The 24,275-nt window shown below is 38.1% G+C and overlaps 1 protein-coding gene across 2 annotated transcripts in view; it reads right to left on the reverse strand.

The window, feature by feature from the left end:
• Nucleotides 1-2,511: 2,511 nt before the first annotated feature.
• CDH2 (cadherin 2) overlaps nucleotides 2,512-24,275 on the reverse strand; it is a 114,292-nt gene continuing 92,528 nt past the window's right edge. For both annotated transcript variants that reach the window (XM_054643476.2, XM_077185108.1), the window contains exons 12-16: nucleotides 23,945-24,178; nucleotides 23,392-23,625; nucleotides 22,017-22,156; nucleotides 11,029-11,193; nucleotides 2,512-3,928 (exon numbers count right to left, since the gene is read on the reverse strand). In XM_054643476.2, coding sequence (XP_054499451.1) covers nucleotides 3,722-3,928; nucleotides 11,029-11,193; nucleotides 22,017-22,156; nucleotides 23,392-23,625; nucleotides 23,945-24,178 — 980 coding nt within the window. In that variant the 3' untranslated portion in view covers nucleotides 2,512-3,721. The remainder of the gene's footprint in view (nucleotides 3,929-11,028; nucleotides 11,194-22,016; nucleotides 22,157-23,391; nucleotides 23,626-23,944; nucleotides 24,179-24,275) is intronic.

Below are 24,275 nucleotides of genomic sequence, written 5' to 3' on the forward strand. Positions count from 1 at the left end.
TAAGCATTCATCTGACTTTTCTGATTTCTATTTGACTAATAAATATTGACTAAGGTAAAAGCTGGAACTTTGCTTTCACACTCCTGAACCAGAAAGGTAAATATGTCAAAATTATGCTACCACTGCTAGCAGAAAGGTTCCTTAGGAAAGTGGGAGCAGTTGTGTAAAGGAAGAATTGGCAGTGGCTTACATGAGACATCCCTAGTAACTACAGAAATGTTTTAGAGACCCTTTTGGGAACTGTGTGCCCCATCAGCTGTCAGAAGATATTCTCCCTTGGGTGTTAAGGTGAATGGGACCATGGCAAAGTAGATGTTAATGTTCTGGGTAACATTAGTCTAGTCCAAAAAAGTACTGCATACCAAGAAAGAGAATTCCTAAGCAGCAGCCTTCATGTGGCTTTTAGTCACTTTGTTACTTTAGTACCAAAAGAACCACTTCAGAGTTCAACTACCTGGAGGGAGCATGGTGAGTACATTTTAGACTATTATGGGATGAGTATTAGCCTATATTCATCAGTATTTGGCAATCCCAGAGAAAATGCAGTAGGGTAGACCCATCTGCCATAAGGCCATCAGTATCCATTTCAAATGTTTATTTCCTGAAACCACTCTTCCCCACCTTTATCAGCCCTGAAGCTGAGAAGGATATAGGCTATGAAAGACTATCATTGAAAAAAATACAAATTGCAGAAAGGCTGAAAGGTAGAAGTTGCTAAAGCCTCATTTCTTGCCAGTAACTTCCCTTGGATACAGTGTCTACAAAGCAGAGGTAATATATGCTACTACCAAATGCTATTTACAAATTAGGCTGCCAAAATTTGTTTTTCAAAAATATTGCAGGGCCCAACCAATGTTCAGCCATCTTCCTCTCAGTGCAGCTCTCTGATGGGCATTGAAGCAGGTATCACAGGTACAAAACCTGGCTGCACATTTCTAGAATAAAGATGAATCTGAAACTTGATGAAAGATGATCAGTTCAAACATCTTTTTTCTTCTTCTATAAGCAGTTGAGATGCATAAAATCTCTTTGTTCTGTTCAGCAGACCTAATGCTGAACTATCACTAGGTCTGAGAACTGTTGCTACAATTTCAAAGGAGCTGTAGAGCTGGCTGTCCGTCTGATCAAGATAAAGCTCCTAGTGCTGTGCAGAACAGCCAAGTGCTTATAAAAGATGACCTCTGTCCACTTTTAACAAAAAATTGTGCTATAGCCCAAACGGGAAATCTTTCACAGATCTCTCTCCCAGTGTGTCTTTTAACATTCAGTGTCAATGAATAAAGTTCATTTAGCATTTTCAGTTTGTTGGTTCAAAGTAACAATACTAGATTACGCTTGAAATACATTTTTGCATAATTTTGTGTGCTAAAAGCTGTCTTCTGCTTATTTAACATGCATTGACAGTTTAAAATCTGCCCTTTATGAAAGTTGTCCTTACTTAACTATGCATGGTCAGACTTTATTTCCATGTCCTGATCTACATGCTTTGTTCTGTATATTACAAATTGAATTTGGAAATAAGCTAGCTTAACACCGCTTGTTGGTAACTTTGACACATTACTCAAAAATCAAGGCTATATTACAGCATTAAGTTATAGTTGCAAATGCATGATATAAATAATAGCCAGGTGTGCAGAAGCTGAAATAGTATATCCCAACCTGAGAGGATTGCTACCTTTCACCAGGAGCAAAAAAAGGAGACATTCCCCATGCAGCGTTAACCCTCCCCAAATCAGATTTTGGGATTTATGTCCCAAAGTCAAATTATGTAAATTATGGTGTGAGTGCTGAGGAAGCACTGAAGTGGCACCAGTGATGAGCTTTCCCGCCAGATTATTTTGCTGCCAGAGCCTGGTTCCCCTCCCTTTCCACTGAGAGCATTTCATTTTGTTTGAGGCTCACACCGTTCACAATTAGGTCCTTAATGTCTGTAAATGTAGGCATTAAACCTGAGCAGATTGCTGCAAGAGAACAAAGACAGAACTGTACCTACTATGGTTGCTTGGTTTGCAAGTAAATCATGGTAACAGGTCAGAAACATGTTTACTAATGACAAATCTCCTAATGGGGCTTTTTGATAGAGCTCCATGAATGTGAGCACCTCCTTGAAGGACACGATTTGATGTGCACTCAGGTTACCAGGGGCTTGTCTTCAGCATAATCACACATCCATTAAACTGTCAGTCTAGAAATGAGCCAAAAATTATGCAAGTTCTTATTTAGATAATGCACATTAAACCATAGAGCCATCCCCACCCCATCACTGGGGAACTGAAAATTGTGAATTCCCAGAAATCCCAGCATAGATCACTTTGCTTTTACCTGGGAACTTGCCTTCCAAATTTGTGCTGGGCTTTCTTCTACATGCAGCTTGTTTTCAGTCTGGCAGTAGGAAATGCCAAAGAAGCACACACAACTTCTCACAGAACTCAAACACATTTTGCGTACTTTTTATTTACTGCGGTCAGGGCTGCTCAGGTGGAAGAAAAAAATGCCAAACCAAGCACCAGATCCAAAATTAGCATTTTATTCAGAACGTTGGGGTCAGAGGTGTATCATTCATATTCTGGTACACAATACAGAGGCAAAGCTGTTCTCAGAAGTCTCTCCAGTTTGAAAGCTCCTTCCCCCCCCTCCCACCCCGAAAACATACTGTATATTTTCTCGTGCCACCAGTATCAGGCCAACTCCCCTCCCCCCCTTTTTTTGGTACAAATTATGTAAAACTTTTTTGTGCTAAGAACTTTTCTCCCTCCCCAAACCAAAAAAATAATAAAAATAAAAATAAAAAAAATATTGAGTACTCTAACTACAGTTCAACAATTGAATCAATGTCACTTGTTTGCAACCTGTTTTGTAAATACTTTATCCATAAACGAAAGATATAAACATGCAAAAACCTGAATCCATAGTCCAAATAATACATACACATGTTCTGAAGTTTCTGCACTTCTCCACAGACTATGCCAATAAAACATTATGTACACATACCATTTTTACAGTGAAGTGGGAAAAAAATACTAGAAATTAAAAAAAAAACCCAACAAAAACCAAAACGTGTACATGGATTAAGACCAAAATGTGTCTAACATTCTAGCATAAGAAAAAAAAAATCAATTCTGCTACAAACTGGTGATATGAAAACTCCCTTTATTTGCAACCAGCTGCATAATTTTTAGAATTTTAGTGAAAAAAGTCCCCTAACATCTAAAACTAGAAGTAATGTACATTGTTCCACCTCATGGTCCTCTCTCCCAGATAATAAAATTGTTCCATGAGGATTTTTTTGTTTATTTTTAATCTCCTTATTTTAATAAAAGCAATGCGATGTAACAAAAGCATTGTGAAGTATATTGTGTTTCACCTTACTCCTCCCCACCCCAACATATTTTGTCTCTTTAATGCATCATTTCACAAATCAGTACCATTAAAGCCTTAAACATAAAACTAATTCCGATCTGAAAAAGGTACAAAAAGGCACATAAAATCCCAGTGCTTCTGTACTGTAAAATTCAAGTGTAACTGAGCTCAATATTTTTTTCCAAACAGCATTGGATCACTGATATTCCACGGAGCCCAAATTGGTTTGCAGCCTAAGCCAAAGCCTTCAGCAAGCACTTGTGCTAGTAGACTACAAAGTTAAAGCCTAGCTTCTGTATGCTTTTGGGGAATATCAGTTGAAATGTTTGTACTTGTCCGAAACCAAAGTTCACTTTGAAGTTCAGTCATCACCTCCACCGTACATGTCAGCAAGTTTCTTGAAACGTGGGCCCCAGTCATTTAGGTAGTCATAGTCTTGCTCACCACCACTACTTGAGGAGTTAAGAGAGCTCAAGGATCCAGCAGTGGAGCCGCTTCCTTCGTAGTCAAAGACTAAGAGGGAGTCATATGGTGGGGCTGTAGGGTCGTTGTCAGCTGCTTTAAGTCCCTGCAAAAAGGAGAGGGGAAAAAAGAAGATAAAGTTCTGTATCCGAGAGCGAGACAAAAGCATATCCGGAATATTTGCAGTGCAGTTATCTATCAAGCACCACTTGAGAAAACAAAGTTCTTCCTCTCCTGCCATTCACTGCAAAACAGGATTTACATTTGTGTAACTCCTTTTAGAATGACCGGGTTTCCAGCATTGCAGCACTGGACATTTTGAATGTAGCTGCAATCACAGCCCTAACAAAACCTGAAGAGAGAGTCATGGCACTGGGACTGAAGCTAGTAAATAAACAGTTTAAAAGATATACAGCTCACAACCTGTGCCATGTGCCACGTGGGAATGGTTAGACAGATGAGGAAGGAGAAATAAGCATGTTTGCAGAGATTCAATTCAACAGCCATCTCACATGGTCAATAGCATATCCACTGGCTTTTCTGGCCTGCAATCCATCTGCATGTGCCAAAATCCATATTTAGTTAGTCCTGTAAACTCATGTACCTTTGTAGGCTGCTGTGAGAAAAATATATGGTACGTTGTCTTAAGCCTTTTATGTTTTGCCACATCCACCCATGAAATCCACCTGCTCTTCAGAAAATACACACAGTGACATCAAAGCTGAATACAAGATGATGACTGTTTTTGTTTCCTCATTTCAAAGTACTGAAGTTACCAACACACTAACAGTAGGCCATCAGCATTTTTACATTTCCAGTCTATGGAGCTGAATAGACAAAATTAAAAGCAACACAAAATGAATTGGAGGAAATGCTGGGGAATTGAAGAGGAAAAGCCAAGAAAGAACCACACTTCTTCCAGAGAAAAGCCTCTACATTCTCTGTTTTGTTACATAAGTCCAAACCTAAGTGCTTATATGGGTAACTAACTTTAGAATATGAGACAATTTCTCTGTGCTTATCTGGGGAAGATTTACAAGCTGAATATAAAAGCCTGAAGCCAAAAAGTTCTCTTATGATTTTTATTTTTTTAACCTCATAGTTTCTTCCATGGGATTAACAACACTTTTTTCAAGATCTTCCATTTTGAATAGGATCTACTCTGGCAGCCACTGACAGGGGATAATGTATCTTTCAGAATTCCATAAGGCTGTGCTAGGATTTTAAATTGCTCACTATTAATTTTTACCAGTGATATTTGTGCTGGTTTTACTTTTGATTTTTAATGTTTATTTATTTAAAGAATGGCATTATACTCCTACTTATTTGAAGGAATGAGTGAGCTTCCTTCAAATTATCTAATATATTCTGGTTTTAGAAAAGTATGTTTCAACTCTCAATTGTGTTTTGTCCAAATATGACAAAATGGAACCAGAAGCTGATTTTTCTTCTACAAATATGTATTATGGAGTACATACATATTAAACCCACTAATTAAAGCATTTCGCATTGATAAGGTAGAAGTGAATCCTGGTTCTTTATTACCTATTTAAATAATTCAGAATTGTGCAAAATGTACCTAAAATAATTTCCAAATCAGTGGTGGAAAAGCCCAGCATATTTATCAACCCAATGACCTCCAATCAAGAACAAATTTTGGCCTTGAAATGATCATTTCATCTGGTACAACAACATCAAGTAGGTTATTAATAGCCTGAATTAAAAGTGCAATTTTGAATTATGAGATAAGAATAATTGGTGATGCTTGTTATCTCTCTCTGGCATTTTCAAACCTGATGGCCATAATAAGCAAAAAAGATGAGTGATTTTGAAAAGGCAACAGTAAGTGTTGGAAGACATCCCTTATCCAGCTTCCAAGGGGCAAGTTCTAGGGCTTTTTCTTATTTTCTGCAGTGAAGCACAAAGGCAACTTTACTTCTTAGGCAGTAACTGGCCTCATGGTATTCAGATCTTTCCTAAAGCCTGCTTGGGGTGACAGACACCCACGTGTTTGGAACGCAGGTGACAGGGAAGGAGAATAAATGCCAGCTGAGGTTAAGGAGTGCTGAGGTACGAATGCCAGCTATCCATGTGTGAAAGTCATTTAGAAAGTTAGTTTGGAGACAAAATGTTATTTCCCTGCAGTTCTGCCTACTAATAGCCAGCCAACCATGGGATACCAATTTATTTTAAAAAATCAGCGAACAAAACATTTTCCTACAGCACTGCAAAAATTCTGATACCTATCAGTCATCCATGACAAGGCAGAAGGCAGCCTCTTTCCCATCTGTTTTTCCAAAGGGGAACTTGTAATTTTTTTTTCAATTTGCTGCGGCTATCATGATAGCATTTCAGAAAAGGAAACTGGTTTTGAGTTACTGACTTACAAGATAGGATCTCACTAACAAATTCACTTTCTCAAAGGTTGTGCTGGCAGTGTAATCCATTTCATTCAGAGAACGTAGCTACGGGTCATGTTTTGGAAGTATTGATTCAACTGCACCGCACAAGTTACACTGACATTTTCACCTATCTTCTGGTGCACAGTGTAATGACTGAACTTAGTGTCTAACTCTTCAAATGACAAGATTTCTGCTATATTTGTGTCACAAGTTACATACTAAAATGAGAAAGAAGTACTACAATGTTTTCTCTTTCCCTCTGCTAAGCCAATTTTTTGAGCATAGCCAGTGTGATGCTACTCTTTGCTGTTGGGCTCTACAGCATGCCAGACAGCCCTGGCATGGGCAGTGCCATCAGCTTAGAAGCCCCCTTTGGTTTCAGCACTGCCACCTTTTTTCTTTTACTATACTGCCCCTTTCAGTGGGTGAAGGTGGTATGGATACATGACCTGCTGCATCTGCACAACCAAAAAGACAACAAATGGCTGCCAGGAGTGGCTTCTACTGATTTTGTTGCCAAGGCATTCGTTGTCAGTCACTTCTGAAAAGAGATCTCAGTTTTTACCAGATGTGTTCAAGAACCTCAGAGCAACAGAGCCGTTACAGTTACTTAGTTTACAGTTTCCTGATCTGAAAATGCAAAGTTTTCATTAGAGTGAGAAGCTCATTCAACAACAGAATTTCTGGGGCACATCCTCAGGAGCAGGGGAACCACCTGGGGGGACAGTGAATTGCCACATTTCTTTACGTATGCTACACCACCAGTGCACAACAAGCAGTCAGAGAAGAGCCACAGCAACAGAGAGGCCAGCTTGAGACCTTGGACAGGCTCACTTATTTCCTTTTCCTCTTTTATATACATAGTAGAGCTTTCACTAGGAAGGTGATAAGGGGCAGAACTGGAGAAATTAAGAGTGCCTTGGTTGAGGAACAACAGTAAACGTGCCTTAATACAGGCAGGCATTCTCCATTTCACTCAAGTTAAAGGAAAGCAACCCTCTCAAATCTTGAACTAACATGGAACATTACAAAATCTAATGCTTCTATTTTCATTAATCCTGCTACCTAATCAGATTCAGCAGACTTTTGATGAGAAGGAAAGGAAGAAGAGAGACCTTCAGGGAAATACAAAAAACAAATTGGTTTATATCTGGAACCATCGAGGGAGTCCATTTTGCATGGAGGTGCACTGTATCAATAACCATTTACTAAGAATGAATTGAGGGTCCTCCATGTCTCCATGGGATGAGACCTTTAGTTTGCAATTTAAATTTAGTTTACCTCAGGCAATGTCCTCTATTGATTATAAATTTATTCTTAGCCAGAAATTCTCCACCACAATATAACTTTCTTGAGATTTCTAGGGACAATATAGGTGGGTCTTGAAAACAGGATTAACAAAACTACTTCAAACAGGTCTAATTTATACTGTCCTGTGAATCTTGACTATTCTAAGTGTTAATTATGCTCCACACTCTGCAGGTTAGGCTTTGAAAGGCTCGAAATGGAAAACAAAGTCTACAGAGGATTCTTAATAATACATGACTTATTTCACTGACTTGTTTGTACACTGGACTGGAAGAAAAGGAGGTTTTTCCCTTCCCCTCTTAAATTACAGATTCATCTATCCATTGAAACAGACAAAACAACAAAGTCCCTGAGGTCATTTAGCTTATGCCTGCAAAACCTATTTTGACTATCAGACACCTCTGGAACCTTCCTGTTTTAAACAGTTCATAGCTTTGTGCGTGCTATCTCAACTTTGTGTTATAAAAATGCAAGACTTTTTATTGTAATTCTAACTTGTTTTTCAACTGAGAAGTCACCAGAACACTACAAAATACTCATACTTATGTATGTCTCATTGAGTTAAGTAGGTTTAATACAAGGAATGACAAGTAGAAAATAATATACCAGAAGAAACAGAGTACTGCTAAAAGGAAAAAACCTAAATGACCCACTGGATATTTTTTTTGCTTTTTGTTTCTATGACTCTGTAAGGAAAATAAGAAGAAAACTCCCATGGCTTGCTTGGAAATGGGAGCTAAACCCTCCAGTATCTGAAATAAATTTTTTGTCAAAAGCTAAAGGAATTCAGAAGCTAATCTAAACAGTGTATCTGAGGTGCTGGTGAGCATTCAACAGATTAAATTAATTTCCACATGTGGACCGCAATCTCAAAAGACCATACTGACCCACATCTCCTGGAATAGGGTCAAGTACTCCAAAAGACTGGACTCATCTCCGAAAGTGTTGCATCTTTTCAAACCAAGGGCCTAATGCAGACTTTGCTACTGAAGTGCTGACAGTTCAAAAGCAGCCTCTCCCTGCTCAGCTAGGGACTGGGCTAGTTTGGTGGGTGGTTTGGGTTAGAGACGCCCAAGGGAAGAATTACGTCTAATAATATTGAAGTTGGATGCAGAGAGATATGAACTTTGCTCTTTCTTATCTTGCTATGTTGTTTCCACAGCTCAGCTTATCTTCTTTAGGAACTGCCTTAAGAAATGTCTGGTACAGGCTTTACTCAAGATATTTTTTCAATTTACCTCAAGTAAAACTGAGAGAAACTTACCAAGTTTCTTGGATTTAATCACACCAGGACTGCAGGTGCAATTTTCTGGAGAGTCTGAAAACCTGTGCAGCCTGAAAATTTATACTCTAGACACTGATAATTTTGAAATTTAACTGTAACAATCTCCATAGGAATACTCCTATGAAAGACATACCCATTTTCTCCCACACCCAGCAGACAATTTAGAATCACATCTGTCATGGGAAATTTTTTACAGAAAACACAAATTAAGCTGACACTATTTTAGAGAAATAAAATGCCTATTTTGCTCAGTCTTCTGGGAAAACAGAGCATAGACAATCTTTGGGTGGCTACTATCTGCTAGACAGAGGGTTAGATGGAATGCCCCACAGTAAAACAATACATTCCTGTAAAATTCTCATTAAAAAAAGCCTTATGAAGAAGACAAGCTAAATATATAATCCTTAAAACACAGAAACTACCTCACACAGTTCCTTTCAATCAGCAGATATAATTAATTCTGAGCTAAGTTGCAGACAAGAAAACTGCCGTGTTTTCTTTAACTTCATATATATTTGCACATATTTTCTTAATCAATGACATTATTTTACTGTGTATGAATAGCTGGGAGAAGCTTTCTTTTTTGGTGGATGGCAAGGCGAAGCATAAAGGGAGGTACTGATATAGTACAGTAGACAGTAGCAGGAAAAAAATTACTCCATGCTCGTCTGTAATGCATTATAAACGTACAGGGTTAAATCAAGAGAGCACGTACTGTTTCTTCTGCCCCATGTGTACACACTGATGCTATCAGCTTCAAGACTGATAACCTACTGAAAAATAATATTGCAAGAACAGCTTGCTAAGTCATTAAAAAATCTTAGGAGGATGGACAACCTCTGGCCCCTTTCCGGCCTTCCAGCAGAATCAGACCCATTCCCTGCCTTTGCTCCATAACAGAGCCTCCTGGCTGCTTTGAGAACAACAAAAACCAGGGTTCTTCACTACTGCCTGCCAGGTGGGCACTGCCTGACCACAGCTGTGTGAGAACAGGATGGGAATCTCCGAGTGTTTGGAAGCACAAGGAAGTTCTTGTGTGTACACTGCCTTGGCCAGCTATGTGGGCGTTTTACGGTCCCATGTCTCCACTATTTTCCAGAAGCCAATTATAACTGTAATATTTAGAAGTGTAAGGCAAGCAAAAACTGGAGTCTCTTAAAATATGTCTTACAAGAATATTTGTACATTTCCTGCTAGTCAACTCTCCTCTAAGTTTTTTGACAAATGTATCACCGTATACCTTAAAAGGGGCAAATTCAATTTTCTGCAGCTTTCTAACACAAAAGACTTTAGTATATTAGCATGACTTTTCTTCAAGGCAAACAAGAATAAACATGTTTGCAGAAACTGTTCTGCAATACTCTGCAATATGTGTCCAGCTCCAGCTGACAAGGAAGATATGAGAAATAATTAACTACTACAATTCAGTACAGAATAAAGTAAAAATAGAAGTAAATCTGGGTTAGCTTTTTTTTTTTCCCTATAACCAGCAAACACAAGAAACATGTTCTATCATAAGTACCATAACACCAATGATTTAAGACTGACCAGTGATAGAAATAACGAGGATAATTTCTTTCAGAGCTATCAGTACTCTTGTATAGTCTGAATCTCAATTACATTTATTAGATTGAAGAATCAAAGATAATGCAAAATCTTTGAAAGCTCTATGACAAGACAAGTATTAAAAGCACTTACATAACATTTAATTTAGCTGCCCTGCTCACTAATCGTATTTGACGGAATTCTTTTGGTCTTATTGAAGGTACTGAATTTCCACTATTATCTGGATTCAAAGGGTAATGTATGAGGAGAATGAAAATGAACTTCTTCCATTATTAAATTACTGTGAATTAATAAATGAGTTCAGGCTACATACAATTTTGTTATTCTGTTTATTACTTGCAACCCATTGCATAATCCTGCTTGGAGATATTGTGGTTGCTGCTGATAACGTACAATGAATGTAATTAATACGGATGCACAGAAGTTAATTGATACATCTTTCCCTTTCTGTTTGAATGAGTTAATTAAATTTGTCTGTACTTTAGAAGACTGTATTTATTTCTGTCTAGTGAGACAATTTTAATTGTCTGAGGAAGTTTTAAAAAGTTATTATGTTCTAACATAACAGCTACTCATGCGGAGTAGAATAAACAAAATAAAAAAGCTTATCAGATCTTAGGAGGAAACCTTTTTTCGCTTCTTTACCTCATTAATGAAGTCCCCAATGTCCCCAGGATGAGGAGCAGCTGATCTGACTGGATACTGAGGTTCTGCATGGATTGGCCTTTCATCAAGACGTCTGATTCCAACAGGTTTGATGGCATCTGGTTCCAGAGTGTCAGGCTGCTGGAGCTGGCTCAAGTCATAATCCTGCAAAATATGAAACAGACACAGTACGTTAGCAGAATTTCAAACAATATCTGTCAGGGGGAAACATGAGAAGGGAAAAAAGGAAAATGCAAAGTATCATTTCACCAGAAGTCCTGTTTTCAGGATTGTAATGCTTACTGAGGATAAGTCAATAACACTGCTATTTGCATACCAACAGGATGTTATTTGATTTATACTCCCTGAATCTCCTGGTTTGATTCTATTCCATCAGATTTGTAGAGCTTCTCATAAGTTTTCCCTTGAGAACCAGGGATTTGAGTAGTACTATTAAGGGACTAAACACTTTACCTAGTAATGATGATTTACAGCACAGAGCAAAGATGCCAAATCCAACTCTTATTTTTCTAAGAAAATAAATGCCATACATTCTGAGAGAAAAAAGCAAGCACAGTGTTCTGCAGTATTTTCTAATACCTTCAAAGAATGAATTTAAGACTCCTTGCTGATTTTATGTGGCTTCCATAATATGAAAGCCAAAGGGTGAAAAATGTCATAAGAAGTACAAAGCTCCTTAGATTTGGCCTTAATTCTAAGCACTTCCTAGAGATTACTCATGAATCTGTTCATTAAGTACTTGATGCTGCAGTTTCAAACTCTGGCAGACTGATGAAGTTAGCATAGCAGTACGAATTCCAATAAGCAGTATGTACGTATGTGAAAAATTTAATTAGATCAATGTTTATGCATTCAACATAGATATTCCTGAATTCTCTCTGCACAGTGAGATGCATTTCATCATTATCATTCTCCTCACTGTTGCCATGTCTAGAAGAAAGTCATGCTCTCTGATGCCTTTACACAGGGCATTGGTGAGAATGCAAAACAAAGAACTGGACTTCAAGGCTTAAACGAAGGCCATTCAAGCACTACCAGCAAATGGGGGCTCATGCCAGCTCTGCTGTATGCCAGATACCCTTCCCCACAAATAATCCAAGCAGTTATAGACATCCTAAATAGGCTACTCTACCCATCAAAAATATCAATTTTTCAACAGTGCTGTTCTGGTAAGAATCTTATTTATAATCTCAACTTGCTGGAAGTTGTCTGCTCAGACTATTTTTCATTAGTTCCTTACTGGCTCCTAAGGGAAGGAGTGCAAGCTTTCACTGCTGCTGTTATCTCACGGGATGTAGATCCTTTCTGAGACTATGACCTCCTGTGACCCCAAACCCAGACTTTTCAACAGGAGAAGAATTCTTTTTGACAGCAGTGATGGTAGTTTGTGGGGAGAACTGTAACTGATTATCAAACCCACTACACCTTCTGATTTGTTACTTGGGTTCTCAGATGGCTGCACACAAATATATAGTCAAAAAAGGTGGAACAGCTCCACTGAGATCTGAGAATGCAGTTTCATATGCTTTAATTAGATTACAAGTTCCTTGGGGCAGAGCTTTAACTCCTACCCTTTGGTACTTCATGTACCAAACAGAATAATAAGTGATCTCCAGGAAGCAGTATGAATCAGAGAAAAGTAAACAGAACAGAACTTTTTATCCTTTCTCTTTTTATTACGTAAAATAAATCAAAATAGTTTAGAGACATGCTATCAGAAAATCCTATCAAACAAAGAAGAATGTACTTTTTAGAATTTATAAATATGTAACACGAGTGCTTTTCATACCCACCCAAAAGATAAAGGTGGAAAACATCAACAGGGAGAAATGAAATATGTATCTATTTTTTTTAAATCTAAGCATTTCATTGTGGAAGAATTCAAACTGGTACGGTTAAATAACAATGTATTAAAACCAGAAGAGCATCTCTATTCACTTCAACTCTATAATTTTTTTCCCCACCCACACACATTTGTATACAATTCTTTTACTGGTTAGTGCTAATACAGAAATACAAATCAAGCTTGTCAGTCTATTATGTCCACATCTAAGGCATCCTTTTGTATGTATTTTGTAGTTTGAGACATATGCAGACTCTAATAGCTAGAAAGTCAGCAAAGATCTGACATCTGTGAGGTGACAGCAGTGCAGAACATGTCCTTATCCCACTTTGGTTTTCTTTTCTAGGGTAATTTATGACACTGTCATTTAGCCTTCTATCAGAGAAAATTTATCTTGCAGGTCTAATAGTGTCTGGATGACACTAATACATACAGATCCACTGTATGCATTACCTTGGACTCTCAAACCCCTCCTATCATTTAAACCAGTACTAACTGCACACCAGTGGGGAATGGCCAACCCATCCACCACCTCCCCAAACCCACTGAGTGCCAGGCACCACGCAACCACTCCAGCTGTTTCAACATTCTGTCTAAAGTAACTCTACTCAATTATTGCAAAGTAAAAGATGGAAAAATGTTTTAAAACACCAGGTCATAAGCTGTTTAGAGGTGCTGAGATGCCATCTCTTCACTCAGTGCTGCTTTCACAGACAGGAAAGCTTTTCACACACTACCTAAAGCTCCTGAATGGACTTAAAGGTTAGCCTCAAACAGAGTTTGTTAAGTTAGTTAACTGTAGAAGTGACAGCTGAATGGAAAACTGGCACATCCAAGAGTGAACAAAACATGGTGGGATAGGTTGGGACAGACAGCTTTGATCAGTATTCTGGGTCATCATTTTAACTCTTAATTTCAGGACCACAATTCTACAGTGCTTTGGTTTTGCTCCAGTCTTTTCCCATATAACTTCCTGATAGTTAAAAATCTCCTTATGGATTACTGGCAGTTCACTGAAGGAAATGTCTCGGCCCTCCACTGGAAATGTACTTCAGTGAGAGTTGTGGGTATCTAGTTCATATGGCTGCCAATTTTTGTCAGAGTATTTATTTAGTTAGGGCTGGTTAGCCTTAACTCCAGCAATTCTAGAAAAAAAATCCCTTCCTTCAGTTTGGACTTGAGCACACTCAGATGTTTCATTCAAGTTTTCTACTTGTCAAACTTCTGGACAAACTTAAAATTGTTGATGAAAGAGAGAATCTACTTCGCTTTTCTCAATTGCAATACTGCTAAGATATGTAAGTTTGCTCTCATTTTGCATCTAGAGAAACTCAGGCCTTTGGAAACCAGAAACCTGGACTAGTCTGATAGTCTAAATCTACAGTCAACAGGGAAACAGAAACCTCACATTCTACAAGGGATGTATGTGAAGCAAGCTGAATGATTTTTTTGTTTTTCTGCTTGTTTATGAAGGGATCTGTTATCACTGCAGAAACTTTGGTTGCCTTTTCAATAACTGGTGGTTAAAGAGATGACAACTTTAAAGTGCTAGAAGGACATTTTATCAGAAGTTTCATCCTGTGAAATCAATCCATCTCACCCCCCACCTCTTTCCCCAAACCCCACTAACCCCCTCTCCCCTCCAAGATGATTGCAATGTTGACATTATTATCTCTTCACTTAGTTCTAACAGCTTTAAGAAAAGACTTCAACCATTGTTAGTTCAGACCTTATATTCCTGAAACATGCAATCCCAGTGAAGATTGCTAGATGTCAAAATCAGGTAACCAAGCCCTAAAAATTACCAGAAATGTATGCAGAGGGCTCTAAAACCCCCCAAAGCACTTCTTTAAGAATATCTACACAGTAGTCCAAAGCACAGTTTAAGTATCTAAACTTGAATAGAAGAAATATCCAGAATAGAAGAAAAGGCTATTTTACACTCCCCAATAATCACTGAAAAACAGGATAATGAAGCCTTCAAGAATCTTCTTAAATAACTTTCTCTTGGGCAAGGCAGCTATTCACTGAACAGCACCTGAGTAATAATCCCTCATAGAGCAATGACTGGTTACAGCAGGAGATGTTTTAAAACAGCTTTTATTTATAAAACAGCTTTTATTTTTTTCATCCTCATTAGTTGTTCTAAATTAGAAAATTCACTTAAGTTCTTGGAAAAACCCTAACAAGTAAAAAATGTTTACAGTAACTGGTAACTGCCTTATATGAATGCATCCTGGAACATTATGATGCAGAACTGCAGACAACAGAATGAAACAACAATGAACTAAAACTACAAAATGCTATGCAGAGACAGGAAGGACTTTTTTTGAGAAAGGAAAACTCAGAAAATATTTTAATACATTACATCTGAATTGAGAGCTTTCCACTACCACAGCCTAGTGCCTGGAATGTGACTGACATGCATTAATGATTTATGACTCTGGCTTCTCTGGTGTCTCGGAGCTCTTGGTTTATTTCCTGGCTGCTCATGAGACTGTGTGTGATACACTTCTAGGATGATTTGGGTTTTCACCTTCTACAGAACGAAAGCTTTGGTTAGCCACCAACACAGGACTGGACACATGAATAATGTAACAAAACCACTATACCTGTTTCTCATTTTCAAGGGATGCACCCTTTGCAAAGAAAAGATCACTTTGACTTAATTTGATGGTAAGACCTGCAAGTGTCTTTCACTGAACACAATCAGCTGCAGTGGTTTAGGTGCATATAAAGCAAGAGTAGCAGAAATTTGAACTTTACCTGCCCCTTTTAGAGGATGGAGCTTTAGTAGAAACTCAGTTTTTTTATTTTCTGAAGAGAACAGAACTAATAATGACTCTGAAGTACCATTGGATAAAACACGTGTTCTGCTTTGCCTTTTTGTCCCAAAGGCAATTACTGTCTACTCCAATAGAGAAATGAGATGGGGAAGTAAGGAAAGAAATATTTTACTGCTGCATGTTCCCACTGAAATCTTAAAAAAAAAAAAAAAAAAAAAAAAAAAAAGAAGTGAAAACCAATCCTGCTATATATTCTACCCCCAAACCCAGAAAAATCACCCTAAAAGGCTATCAGAAATTTTCACATAAAATATTGCTTCAGTTCTGCAAAATACTACAACGTCCCCTAAATCTTACATTTCCTGAAACTATGAGACTTCAAAAAAAAGCAAAGATAGAGAACTGACTAGATGTAGGCTGCAGGGGGAGGATAGTTAAAATGCCTACACCAACAGTTGCTCTTTGTCACTTGTTTTTAGATTACTTTCTGCCATACTGCTTTTCCCATTTGTTTTTATTACAGATGCATCTGGAGTACTACAAGTTAATAATTTTTAAGATAACAAAGAAGCTGGCTTATCTTTTTCATAATTAAAAAGGTGAAAGTGAAGCTCCAGCTGCAGATACAATGCAGTAACAGGCAGAGGTTCTAGATATGATAAAATAAAACAAAACAATTTTGTAATGGAATTACGAAAACATTACTTTTCATATCATGAGATAAAGATTCACCAAGGAATGACAGTAATTCCTCCACAGGAGCACTGTATGAGTCACTTATTCAAAAAAGTGAAGCTAATGTCTTAGTAAGCAAACACAATCCCTGAAATAACTATCTTTTAATTATAGTATTGTATATTCATGGGGAATATCATAGCAACCTTTATTTCATTCATTATGTTTGAAATTTCAGAACATAAAACATGTTCTATTCTTACTGCAATGCAAAATGAAGGTTAAAAACTGAGAGTAAATGAATCTCATTAACACAGGGTGGTGAAAAAGAAAATCTAATCACATGGATTTATAAAGTTCATGGAGTAGGTAAGGACCATTTTCATGTTTACAAGTGGTAAAAAGACCCAGCACAGAAGACTGATGTCATCTCAAAATGCAGGTATACAGAAAGTTATGACAATATGAAAAGGAACCCCAAAACCCACACACTAAAATTCAGAAGGATTACCTAATTTTGCTTTTATCTATGACACATAAATGCTGGAACACAGCTACCCTTTCATAGAAGAGCAATTTCTGTTCAGAATTTAGATCCTGCACACATACAATAAACCATTCATCTTTTAATGCGATTAACAGCGTTAAATGCTACGATTTTCTCTCTTTATGTAAATATGTAAAAAATATGACAAAAAGCAAGCTATTGATTAATGTTAAAAAAACTGATGTAGGAAGGACCATGAAGACTCCTCAGCAAGTAAACTACCTTGAATAATAGTAAAATCACTGCATTGAAATTCTAGTGCTGAAAAGATCTGAGGGCTAGATTATCCTGCATGTTCAAAACAGCTCATCTGCAATACTTTAAAAGCATACCACCCACTTGCTCAGACAACTTGCTTCAGCAGGACTACCTGCATGAGCAAGTATTGCTAAAATTCAGGAAACATTATAGAAATGAACTCAAAGGAGAGAATCATCTTGTGCAATGAGACATATTACAATAGCAATTAGATAAAGAAAAAAAAGTATCACAGTTATCAGGCTCACATATGCTGCACATATCCCAGTCAAGCACCCACCACCTTGATGTAAGTCACACAAATGGCCCGAGATATGTGACAAAAATGAGTTAGTGATGGTTATAGGTTGTGATGTGCTGTGTGTGCAAAACTACGTTGCAGACACGTGCTAAGTGCTCCAACACTCAAGTCAGCAGCAGGTTTGGGTTCTCTGGAACTGAGACTGGTGTTACAAGTTCAGAGCACATTATATCAGGAAAGAATATTCACTATTTGCACCTCACACCTGCCCATTTGCTGAACAACTACAAGCCACGGATCATAAGGTTCAGTAACAGTCAAGAGAGGCACTCACTACAGTTTCCTTTCTGTTTCAGAATGTAACAAACTATACTGTCCCCCATCCGCAGGAGTTTAAGATTCAGATACAATTTTAGGAAAAACAAAACAAAATACCAGGGTTTAACAAAAAAAACCCAAAACCAAGCCAAATAAACCAACACCAAAAAAAGCCAACCCAACCCCAATACCTTTCCCCTTCCCAAACAAGTCGCATTGACTTCTGCAGAATGATGCTGACTCAAACCCTCTCATGGCCCATCTCCTCTAAGTCAGGTAGCTCAACTGTTGAAAGTAGAAAATAGTAAACAGAATCCTGAGAAGAATCCAAAGCTTTCTATCTGGAATAATTCTGCTGCTACATTCATAGTTCAGAAAACCGAGACAGTTGCTGCCTGGAACAACAGGAGTGCTGTAAACATTTTGGAGCCTGTTTTTCAGCCTGTTTTTTCTAGGTGAAAAAAGTCCAAAACACTTCCAGTGTTGACAATGCTCTTTGGAGGTGAGCAGGCTGACTTCAGTTACAACCCACAGATCAAGAGCTTTTCTGGCTTACAGAATTAATAGCATTTTTCTCAGCTGCTGTGGAGATCACACGACCCTGTGTACATCATGCCAGGGTGGAAGACAACTATGAATCATTCAAGATCCTCAATTTTCTTGACAAGCATTTAGTCTGTCAGACTGAACAAAGCAGGCCAAGATGGCCTCAGATGGGATTACCAGAAGACCTTCACAAAGGACTAAACTGCTCTTTTATTACAGATTTCACTTCATAATTCCTTGGAATTGCTGGCACAGGAGAAAAAAAAACCAAACACACCAACAAAATGAAAGAGGAATTCCAACTTGTTTCTGGCAGTTGCTGTGACTCAAGAGGAACTAGCTGGAATTTGAACTCATCTAATTTCTTACAGGAGACATCAACCTGATAGAATGTACAGAGAGTTTGAAAGGAACCTGCTGAACATGTTTTAGGAGTTTCTGGGTCTGCCATGACAGCTAAGAAACCCAACTTGCATAGTTTCAATATAAATAAATTAAACCTCTCAAATAAATAAAGTGTTTTAAGATAAAAACCTCCAACATTTAATTTGTTTCAGGATAAAGAGAGTTCTATCACTTACCTTCAAGCCCTAACAGTCTCATCTTCAAATAACCTAAACATCTGGGAAATATCAGGCCACACAGGGTAAATCTTTAAGCTGTCCTTCTACAGAAGCATGTGATTTTAAAAAGTAATTTGCTGGCTATAAATAAAAGTAACTTTACCTTTTATGAAAAAGTCTGAAGCTTTTAAAATACTGTTTTCACTGAGATGCACACGAGGCTTTAAAATTCCCTTTTATTTCATCACATGAGATGCACCCTGGGCAGGATGGCTCTATGTTTGAGTCACCTTGTTTACTGCCTTTTACTGAAGCTGCTTGTTTAATCAGTCCTCAGGATTTTAGGTATGGTGCACCATAAAAAAAGTTAATATTGATGCAGAGCATTTTCCTGTAATTTGCTGATGACTTATGGATCCAACACTGAGACAAAGCAATTTTTCTTGATTTTAATAGAACAGTGGCAGTTTTTCTCTGTGAGGTCTCATTCTGAAAATACATTTTTGATGTTAGTCCCATACTTTTTTAGGACACTCACTTTGAGACTTGAATACTTTCATTAACATTGACAAAAACACAAAGATCTTTCTAGCCAATATCTTTTGCCCACAATGGTGCATGCAAGTTTGCTTATGCAGTATTTTGCTAAGCCATGGTTTGCAAAAATGAGATTACTGCTTGCAGAGAACTTGTTGGGACATTTGAAAAGCTCTGCATTCTAAGTTCAGAAATCTCACATAATTGTGTTCGAAACCAAATAAACCCCAATGAAATATCATTCCCCCTCTTTCCTCTGGGCACAGAGGATAAGGAGGGCCAGGAGGGAACCAAGACGAAACAAATCTAAGAATTATTACCATCTAGTTAAGTACAGAAAGAATTTAGATTTAAAAAAATTTCTAACCAAAATAAAGTAAAATAATCTCCCTGAAAAGCAAGACAGAACATATTTACATCATACATTGTAGACAAGAAAATAAGATGAAAAGTTTGTGCTCTCTCTTCATCCATTCTGCATAGGAACAAATTCCTAGCTTTGAAGCTATGGGAGAACCTACCACCATTTTGCCTACTAGTGGTATAAAACCGGCTACACTAGAAATGGTAAAAAAGCTTGTTACACTTTGTCCAAGCTGTTCTTTTCTGGACATGTTTTCGACATTTAGAGTGTGCAAGTGTGTTTTAGACCCCCAGAGCCTGGCCTATTGTCAATGGATCAAAAAGGGGACCCACGTACCTGAACAAAGCAGCTGCAGTGAAGATAACTAAATCGCAGTAGTGGCTTTAAATTCATCTTTAGAAAGTAAGAAGGGCGTTTGTGACTAAAAACCATTCAATCTTTTGTAAAGCCCTTAAAATTCTCTAGGTTTAGATGCTTTCTGTGTCCACTGTGAGAGGAAATGGTCCTAATTTCACATTCCTTACTGTTTTCCTGCCAGTGCACCCGTTGGCAGTTCTCCTTTCTCTGCGTGCAGCACGTTCATTCACTGCGATTACGGATGCTTTACATCGCCCCAATCTCCGCGGCACTCACAGGATGTCTCACTCCCTCCTGCCACACCACCCTGACTATACCTCTCACAAAGACAGCACTGCCAGCTGGGGAGGAGCACAGCACAAGATGGGCAGAGGAGAGACTTCAGGAGATTCCTGTTTTGCTGTCACTGTACACTGTTACTGTGGTTAATGTTTCTGATCTGCAGCACAATCCCACCCAATGCTACCCCTACCATCACCTATGGCTTCCCAATGGACTATACTCAGAGAACCTTACTCACTTCTGTCCTGAGGGTTGTGTGGACAGTAATTAAAAATCAAAGATCCATGACAATTGCTGAACAGATCCCCCAGAGAATTCAGGATGAACAGGAGCTGGGAATATGTGAACTGAAAAATTACTTCTCACAGGACTGAGTTTTCCTAATTTTCTTTTAAGATTGTAACTTTTCTGTACAACAACAGATGCACAAACAGGATGCAGTTCTTGTACTGAAACTATGTACAAATAACTGGAATACATGCATAGACTCAAAGGGCTGTTTTCACTTTATTTAACATAAGCATTTTTCCAAAACTGCATAAACTGAAGTTTCCTTTGAAAACTGCCTAAGAAGAACATTATGCAGAAAAGCCAGGAAGTAGGAACAGTACTTGGGGAAATGCAGGAAGCATGGAAATTACTAAGGGGAACACAAATTTCAGATAAACAAACAAATGAGCAGAAGGAAACTATAGAAGTCTGTAGCAGTGAAGGGAGACACTTTTCAGATAACTCAAGTGCCAGATGACTGAGACTGGGGATGTGTGGAAGAATTGCACTTAATTTTTCAAGGCTTTTAACTGGAAAATTTCTTAGACTCTATTATACGCACTGTTCTCTTTGTAATTACTACACTCACTTCTACCATTGATAATGTGCATAAATCTGCTGTTTGTCATGTTCATAACGCACTTAATAAACGTCCTCTAAAGGAAGGAAATCACACTGCTTGAAAATCCACTAACTTGGAGAGAGAGGGGCGAAAAGACACTATTCTTAGCATATACACATCACTCCTAGTCCTCTGACATATCAGCAGTGGTTCAACCAGAGGTGACATGAGAGTAAGTGCACATGGCACCTGCCTGGAAAAGTATTTGAATAAACACAGATGTGCCCTGACAGCTACTTGAAACCTAAATGCTTTCCAAGCCTGAAATCCCAGTGGTGGCAAATCTGTCAATAGCCAACATTACTATTTATCTAGAAAGGCATTCACCCACCATCAAGAAAGGGTTGTATTTGGTTTAGATGATATTAGGCACCCTGCACTCGTGTTGCTGTACAAGTTCCCAGACAGGGAGCGAGGAAAGTTTACAGACAGCAATGACAGTAAATGTTAACTTTCATCTAAATATAACAGCCTTAGCTGGAATCTGGTCAGAATGCTTTTACTGCAAGAGGACAAGATACTGCTTTTACATCTTATCCAAATGGCAAGCAATTGGTATATTGGTAATGGCAAAAAAAAAAAAAAAAAAAAAAAAAAAAAAAAAAAAAAAAAAAAAAAGCAGCAATGTTTTATTTAAAGTTATTGCCTTCAGTACTTAATGTAAAAATTAGCTACCTACCAGAGTGCTTCAATGTAAACAAAACAAAGTGCAGTAAGAAGTGTAAATCTATACATAAAACCCATTAACCTTTCCTCACCTGATCTTCTTCTCCACCCCCTTCTTCATCGTATTTCAGAATGTTGTCCCTCACATCATCTTCAGGATCAATCAGGAGCTGCTTTGCCTGACGCTCTTTATCACGGCGTTTCATCCATACCACGAACATTAAAACTAAAACTGTAACGCAAAAATGGAAGAGACAAAACCACACCTTAGTTCTGGACCACAGCCATAAAAATTGTAGAAATTGTGTGAAGATTTAAAAGAAGAAGAAAAATAAAAAGCAATGAAGTTGGATTTGACTGTTCTGGAGGTTTTTAAAATTAATAATTTGACAGAAGGCAGCTTAAGTAAGAGATGTTTCAACTGAGACCACTACAGACAATTCAGTTTAGAAATCAATCACATATTCAAGGTCGTAAGTAACAAATCCATTCCACATTGCAAAATAAACTTGCCATGAAAAGAATTAAAAAAGACTGTGCTTAATAAACCACTATATTCAGAAAGAAATCTTTCCTTCAATAAGGCTCTGTTAGTTTCATACCTAGCATTTAAAAGATTTCTTCTATCAAGAAAGTAAATGCACTGTGTGCTTGTGTAAAATCATGTGCTTATCCAGGCTCTTTTTTTTTTAATTACTCCTTTCCATAATTTTCTATGTTCTAGATGGGTGCATAGTGTACTATGACCAGGCTAATCTCTCCCTTGTGTTCCACCACAACAGGCAATCAGTTAACTATAATGTGTAGGAGAGCTAGCTAATCTAATTATCTAATTTACTCCACTGGACAGACACTTACTCATGATTTTTAGTCATTTCCCTTACTCAATGCACTTCACACAAAATAAAATACTGGTAACAGCTTTATGCAGTACTTAAACATACACATCATTGCAACACCTGCCTTTCTTGTCAGGCCTTACACGAAGGACTGTGATGCATTATTTTCCAACAGAAATTCCTACTTGCATTTATCTGAAACACAGTGGTAGTAACATCAGAGCACTCCTTAAAAGCATTTTTACCTGCTAAGGGTGGCACCAAATTGCACAGTACTGGCAACACAAGACAGATTAGAAGCCTGGGGACTAATCACATCTTCAACCTGGCCACTCACTGATGTAACACTACAAGTGTGTGTGAGTATAAATGGAAAATATCTTTCACAACCCAATGCAGGGCTTTGAGTGCCAAACAGGTGCTAGCTGTACTCTGTCCAACTCCAAATCCTGTACTATCAGGAAGTTTTTTTACTTGTCCAAAACACTGAAACATGCAGAAACAATTCCTGGACCTGAGCCTTCAATAACTCCCCTGTCTTTGTCAAGGTACCTGATACTAAAATAAGTAATATTGTACTTGCAAAAAAAGAGTAAAGGAGTTAAAATTAAGAGAGCTATCTACTCACTGAGCAAGATGATGATACAAAGCAGAATTGCAATGATGGCACCAGTTCCCAGCCCTGCACCAACAATCCGGTCAACATCCGTGCAGTCTCCATTTAAGTCACACTGGCAAACTTTCACCTTCAGCAAGGAAGTGCTGGATGCATGTGGATTTCCAGAATCTGTAATTACTATGGGCACATCATAGATACCGGCCTCCAGGAACCGGATTCTTAAGGAGAGCTGGGCGTGATCGCCTGCGTGTGAAAATAAGGTGCTGGTTAAAAAGTAATATATTGCTCACATGGGATTAAAACAGCATTGGCAAAAATAGCTCATGTTTCAGCTCAGTGTTAACTTCTTGCTCAAACTGCTCTGTGACACTCAGGGTGACACACTTCCTGACTGCTGTGATCATCTTTTCTTTCTTAAGATTTCTTGTCCTCTGGGGAACTTACACTAAGGTGATTTCTTGTTCATATCAACCAAACTCATGTATGTTGTGAAATAATATCACAGAGAAGATATCTGCAAAAGTTTCTTTAAAACTATGAAGATTTCCATAATGTTAATTACCACTAATTCGAACAATGGTCCAATTCCTCTTAATACTAGCAGGTGTGTCAGGCAGTTCAAAGGCAAATGGGCCTGCATTTGGATCTATGTCAGGGTCTACAGCAGTGATGTTAATAGCATTAGGCTGCAGTGTTTCACAAGTTGTGGCTTCTTTTGGATGCACTTGGGGGGCATTATCATTGATGTCCAGCAGGTATATCTGAAGTGTGCCAGTTCCACTCATTGGGGGTATTCCTAAAAGAAAACAAAATAGCATTAAGCCTGTTTCCAGTGGCAAAGTTATTTAAATGAAGCTGTACCAACACACTTCCATGTTTACCTCAGTTTTGGG

The sequence above is a fragment of the Agelaius phoeniceus genome, chromosome 1, assembly GCF_051311805.1.
Source record: "Agelaius phoeniceus isolate bAgePho1 chromosome 1, bAgePho1.hap1, whole genome shotgun sequence".
NCBI lineage: Eukaryota > Metazoa > Chordata > Aves > Passeriformes > Icteridae > Agelaius > Agelaius phoeniceus.